Genomic DNA, 5,368 nt, shown 5'->3' with positions numbered 1-5,368 from the left:
TGGGCGTCGCAACGGACGTCGTTTACAACACTAGTCTAAATGTAAGCTTTTCTAATCTCAGTTATACTTCAGAATTTTTCCTGTTCTTTAACTATCCAACCAAATGCAACACCTATCTAACATTCATACTTCGGATTCAGTCTATATGTAAAAAAATTAGAGATGATTTCTAGTGTATGATGATTTGTAGAGATAAAAGTGGATAAGACTGTAAGAATTTATATACATTGTTTACTGCAGTGGGTTGATTAAAGTTGAAAGGTAATTTTTATTTAATCTGATAATTATTGTAAGACAGTAGAAACTCACATTGTTGAAGAGCTCAGATCATATCAAGTGCTCGGTACACATTGTTCCTTAACACACAAATGATGTATTCATCTTTTTGAGTTAATTGAGTTTTACGTTTGCTCGTTCATTCAAATAGTTCCAAAGGAAAGCCAAAAAAGGATCTGCATAACTAGTTATATAAGGTTTATACCTGAACTGTAGTTGATGATAATGATATAATTCTGTGAAATTATGCTCATGTGATTTGTTTTAGGGATTGCTTTTAGAGACGATAATGTCTTAATTTGTGCATCTTTATCTCTTTGCATACTTGCATATCATCATTTGTGCCTTAAAGTTTGCGTAGCCAGCCTGCTAAGTCAATTTGCATATCATTGTCGTATCTTTTGTTGTCTTGAGAGCCTTTATTGTGTAAATGTGTGTCTGTTGGAAGAAATCGGTTCATTTATACTTGCAAATTGCAACGATAATAGTAAGAACGATAAAAATCTTCATAAGAACATATAAAAGCAAAGCTAGTTAATTTTGTATACACTATATATGCACGTGACGTTACAATTCTTGTACTTCTTACGCTAGTAGAAGCGATTGTAAAAGGAAAATAGATTTGGAGACCACTTCTACATGAGAAATAATTGCCTGCGGCGATGTCCATAACCTTCCTGTGGACCACCTATCTCGCCATTCACGATCTCACTAATCAAATCCTTGAATATAAGACATTCTATATCTAACACAATCGATGGAACCTCACTACAGTTGTTCCAGTCTTCCGACTTTTTATTAACACCTTCATCAATGATGTTTATTATATTATCATATATGCCACCCGATGTGTTACTTTCAAAATTATCGATTTCGATGCACACTTCTTCTAGAAGCTTTTCTGCGTTCAGAGTTTTCGCTTTCGTTTTGCTTGTCAGTCTAGAAGATGTTGATGTGGCGAGCTTTTCGACGAGAAGATTATCAACAGTATCAAATATCATTTTTCTTCTGAGCTTTTCATTTTTTGAGGTGCATTCTTTGTTTTTTTCCAAAATTTTGAACAACTCAGGGTTGATCAAGCTGCTTGTTGGATGAAGGTCAACTATTGTGGTGGCACAATCGAGATTTTTTAGAATACCCGAGGCTAGTAAAATCTCCTTGACGTATCCGTTTTCTTCATTTGTGCTTTCGTGTGGAGTGATGATATCATCGTCGTCGATGGAGTTTATTAATTGAATTTGATGAACAAGGTGCTTTATGTTTTCCAAGTTTATGTGATTGAACCCGGAATTGGATTGATTTCGCTCTGTGCTGGTCGGAAAGTTATCGATCCCCACTTGACTCCATTCTCGTTCATCAAAGCATAAATCCTCATCTTCTGAAAAGAGGAAAATCATTTAGGTTCATCAATAAAGAACCATCACAAGATAGCAAGATAGCCCAGTGAGTGCACTAAATATGGTTACAAAAATTGTGATAGTTTAGTAATCACTCATTTATTGCTCTTATTGTAATTTAAGATAAAAGGTCAACCTTTTGCATGTGTGCTAAAGTAACAGTATTATGCAACTTATTCTCTATTTTCATTTGTTTCATGTTTCCTAATTTTGTAATTTTTCATATGTACTCTTTACTGATACATTAGTAAGGTTGTTAACTCAACAGACAATAGACATACCTTTAAAGGCATAAGATGTCTTCTGTATAGGAGATGGTGCATCTTCGGTGTAAAACGCATCGAGAACAGACACAGGGCTTGGTTGTTCGATGGCAAGCATCGCAAGTTCTGCCATTGGCTTATATCCCATCATCCTCTCTGAATATATTTGCTGATAAGGATAAAAAATAACATGTTAGCAAGTTATATTAATAATCAAATAACCTCGTAAAGGTAGATATATTACATGCTAACCTTATTTTCTCGACTCGTAACTTCTGGCTCGTTCTGTGAACCGATACTAGCATCACTTTCTGATGGGAACGAGAGCGTATCACCTTGTTGACTTAAACTCCTAGTGTGAATGCTCTGCCTGCACAAATGTTGATTGCATTTCGGTTGATTTATGGACCCAGTTGTTGACTTTAATACGGTCAACTGCCCGTTTGTTTTATTTCTAACACCATTAACCGATTGTTTCTCAGCACCATTCTTTGACCTCTGCAGTCTTGGGCTCACACTTCGTGAATTTCTTGAATTGCAATAGTTTTCTCTTGTTTGGTACTCAGGTGACATTGAATTTTTAGTCCTACCAGTTGCTTTTGTTGCTATAGGAGTTACGTTTCTTGTAACTTGCCTGCCTGTCCTAACGTTGACTTTCTTTGACTTTTGTACATTTTTGATCACCGGTTTAATCGCAACTGGTTGGACGCTCTCTTGGTGCTCTGTCTTCTCTAGATTCATCTTTGTTCTCTGTATTGCTTCTAGTATCTGCTTAAGAGCTCTGAGATCCTTACCTGATGTTTTAAACTCGACATCAGTCAACCTTTTTTCAATTTGACCATAAATCGATTGGCCATGATCGGCCCTCTCACTTGCGTTATTGTGGGCCCTCACTTCCTGCTTCCACGGAGCTGGTTCTAGTGGAATTCTCGTTAATACGTTCGAAACCCGCGTTGAACACTTCGATTCGTTGTCCTTTTTTGATATCGAAATGATTTCGTCATCTAAACATGGTTTAATCTTCAAGGCTTCATCTTCTAGACCCATCAATCGTGCCACTACACTCGATGTTGGTCTTTTATTACTTCCCGGCTCGTGGGTCCCACTATCATCAATGACAATAGTACGATTCTTGATAGAACTTTGCTTACTATCCAACGATAACCTTGGCCGCTCCTTAATATTTGCAATCGATTTTTGTTTGTACGGTGATTCCCGGCCATCGTATGAAAGCCTCGATGTCTCCTTTGCTTCTTTAATTCCCCTCGAAATTAAAACTTCCCGATGCTTAGCGAGGTTCTGATCCTTTCGTTCATATGGAACGAGTTTTGGTTGTTGTTGTAAAGGCCTCGGGGAGTCGACATGTGTCATGGCGGGACCCTTTCGTTCCTCTTTTGCCACCGTTTTAACCGGTACTACTCGGGGCTTTCTAGTCATTGACTCTTTGACTACATCTTTTATATCAGCTGACAGAACCGATAAATCTTGTTTTTTGTGTAAGGTTGGAGATGAAGGCTCGGAGACAATGCTTGGGCAAAATGAGGACACTTCGGTTTGAACTCTTTTACTACAATCTAACGATGAGCACGAAGACGAAAACGAGTTTCTTGATGATTCAACCGATACTCTGTGCTTCTCTTTTACAAACTTATTCGGGGTTTTCTCCTGTAAGTAATCAAAATTTAATTTCTACATTTGAATATATATTATTGAATTATTGATTAAGTTTATAAATCTGTGAATCCAAAATATAGGTTTTACCTTAGGTTTATCTGGTGCATTCGTGAACTCCTTTACGTTGTCGCTTTGATCTAAACAAGAAATTATAAGCAGTTAAGACAATGAACATAACATTCTTCACTATATACTAATGAGCTAAAACTTAGAGGTAACAAAATGGTTAGAACATATGGGTTTGGTTAACTGAATTCACTTATTAGTTTTTTAAGGTTCTAATGAAATGAATAGTTAAGACTTAAGCTTGTTAAATATGTTTGGAAAACATATATTATTCCATAATATTTAATTAATTCTGATTAACATGATGATTAAAGAGGTTTAATGCAGTAGACTACGATGTTGGAAACTTTTGACTCATTAGACCCATTTGCTTTCGGCGAATTTCTATAACCCTTTTGACCAATTAGAGATTGAATATAACCCAGATCAGTTGTTCACAAGTAAATGGGTAGTAATTCACCACCTCTACTAAAAGACAACCACTTGCTTACATGCATATAGTAAATTCAGTCAAACAGACTAAATAATTTCTGAGTATTATTTAATCAGTTCTGGTAATTGTCTCTGTCAAAAATTACATTTTCATGCATATATAATTGTGGCAAAATATATGTTCTTATACTACATACCACTCAATGACAACTAGAAAATAGCAAAAGCAATAGTAAACGCGTAAGTATAATGTAAAACCTTAAAATGGTGTCATGGTTATTATAGTAAACATTTTGCAAATGAACACGAAAACATACCTTGAGGTAGCTTCGTTGGATGGTTGTCGTGGCGGCGTTGGCCGAGTAGGTAGCGGCGATCGAACAGTTGAAAAATTCCGTTCATGCATCCTAATTGCTTCTGTATCTCTTGTTTATCTTCTGTTACTGTGTACATAGCCTTAGTTGACATTTCCACCTTTTTTGGAAATTAAAAAAAATAAAAATAAAAGTAAGATGCTTTTTCACTTGGTTACAAATACCAAGAATTAGCAGATACCATATTCTCCTTTATTCTAGGCTTTTTTTTTTAAGTGGCTGTTGATATTGTGCAGAGAATATGCAGAACAAATTAAGTATTTATTGATTTGTTTGCTGGTTGGTTCACTTTTTTTTTTCTCTCTGGATAATAGCAGAGAAGAATTGAATGCTTGTGATTCTAGACTTAAAAAGAATGCTAGAAGTTATGAATTTTATGAATTTCAGGACTTAAGAAAGAAGTATTGGCATATGTATGACATATATATGATAGTCTTGAAGGGTGGGTCGGGTAATGGGGGTGAGGGTGGGCAAATGGGTAAGAAAATTGTGGGTCAGATCTGATCTGGCCATCAACTTCCATGTGGACAAAATAATTTAGGTGGGGTCTTAATTTGTAGTCTCTTCATGTGGAGATTGTCAGAAGATGCAAGTTATACAAAAGTGCATGTATTTTGTGTAACTTTATATCTTCCTAAAAATGTTGTTTTGAACTTAAAATTAGAAATCATGTAGAATTGTACATTTTGTTAAATTTTCTGCCAACAATCTCTAAGTTGGTATTTTAAGGTTCTTTTTGCAAGTTAGTCTTGATGAAGTAATCTGACAAAACTGCCCCTTATGTTAGTTGGAAAGTTCCAACAGTAATTCGACTCTCATTTACTTCATTCCATAAAAGGATTTACTTTCTATTGTGTGTATATTTTTGCGTATACTTGAAATAGGT

At 35.6% G+C, this 5,368-nt stretch overlaps 1 protein-coding gene across 1 annotated transcript; it reads right to left on the bottom strand.

The window, feature by feature from the left end:
* Positions 1-810: 810 nt before the first annotated feature.
* LOC139858576 (protein LONGIFOLIA 1-like) lies at positions 811-4,678 on the bottom strand. The gene is made up of 6 exons (XM_071847415.1): positions 4,424-4,678; positions 3,698-3,736; positions 2,358-3,601; positions 2,189-2,300; positions 1,955-2,105; positions 811-1,654 (listed from the first exon to the last, which is right to left on the bottom strand). The coding sequence occupies exons 1-6, from the start codon at positions 4,574-4,576 to the stop codon at positions 912-914; spliced, it is 2,442 nt and encodes an 813-aa protein (XP_071703516.1). The 5' UTR covers positions 4,577-4,678; the 3' UTR covers positions 811-911.
* Positions 4,679-5,368: the final 690 nt, after the last annotated feature.

This window comes from Rutidosis leptorrhynchoides, chromosome 7 (genome assembly GCF_046630445.1).
Source record: "Rutidosis leptorrhynchoides isolate AG116_Rl617_1_P2 chromosome 7, CSIRO_AGI_Rlap_v1, whole genome shotgun sequence".
In the NCBI taxonomy this organism is placed as follows: Eukaryota; Viridiplantae; Streptophyta; class Magnoliopsida; order Asterales; family Asteraceae; genus Rutidosis; species Rutidosis leptorrhynchoides.
Note: the sequence above shows the minus strand (reverse complement) of the source record. Positions and strands in the feature narration are given on the sequence as shown.

Coding starts and splice junctions, on each gene's coding strand:
- LOC139858576 (XM_071847415.1), bottom strand. CDS start 4,576: ATGTCAACTAAGGCTATGTACACAGTAACAGAAGATAAACAAGAGATA. Junction 2,106..2,188: donor TTACGAGTCGAGAAAATAAG/GTTAGCATGTAA, acceptor TATCCTTATCAG/CAAATATATTCAGAGAGGAT. Junction 1,655..1,954: donor GACATCTTATGCCTTTAAAG/GTATGTCTATTG, acceptor TCCTCTTTTCAG/AAGATGAGGATTTATGCTTT.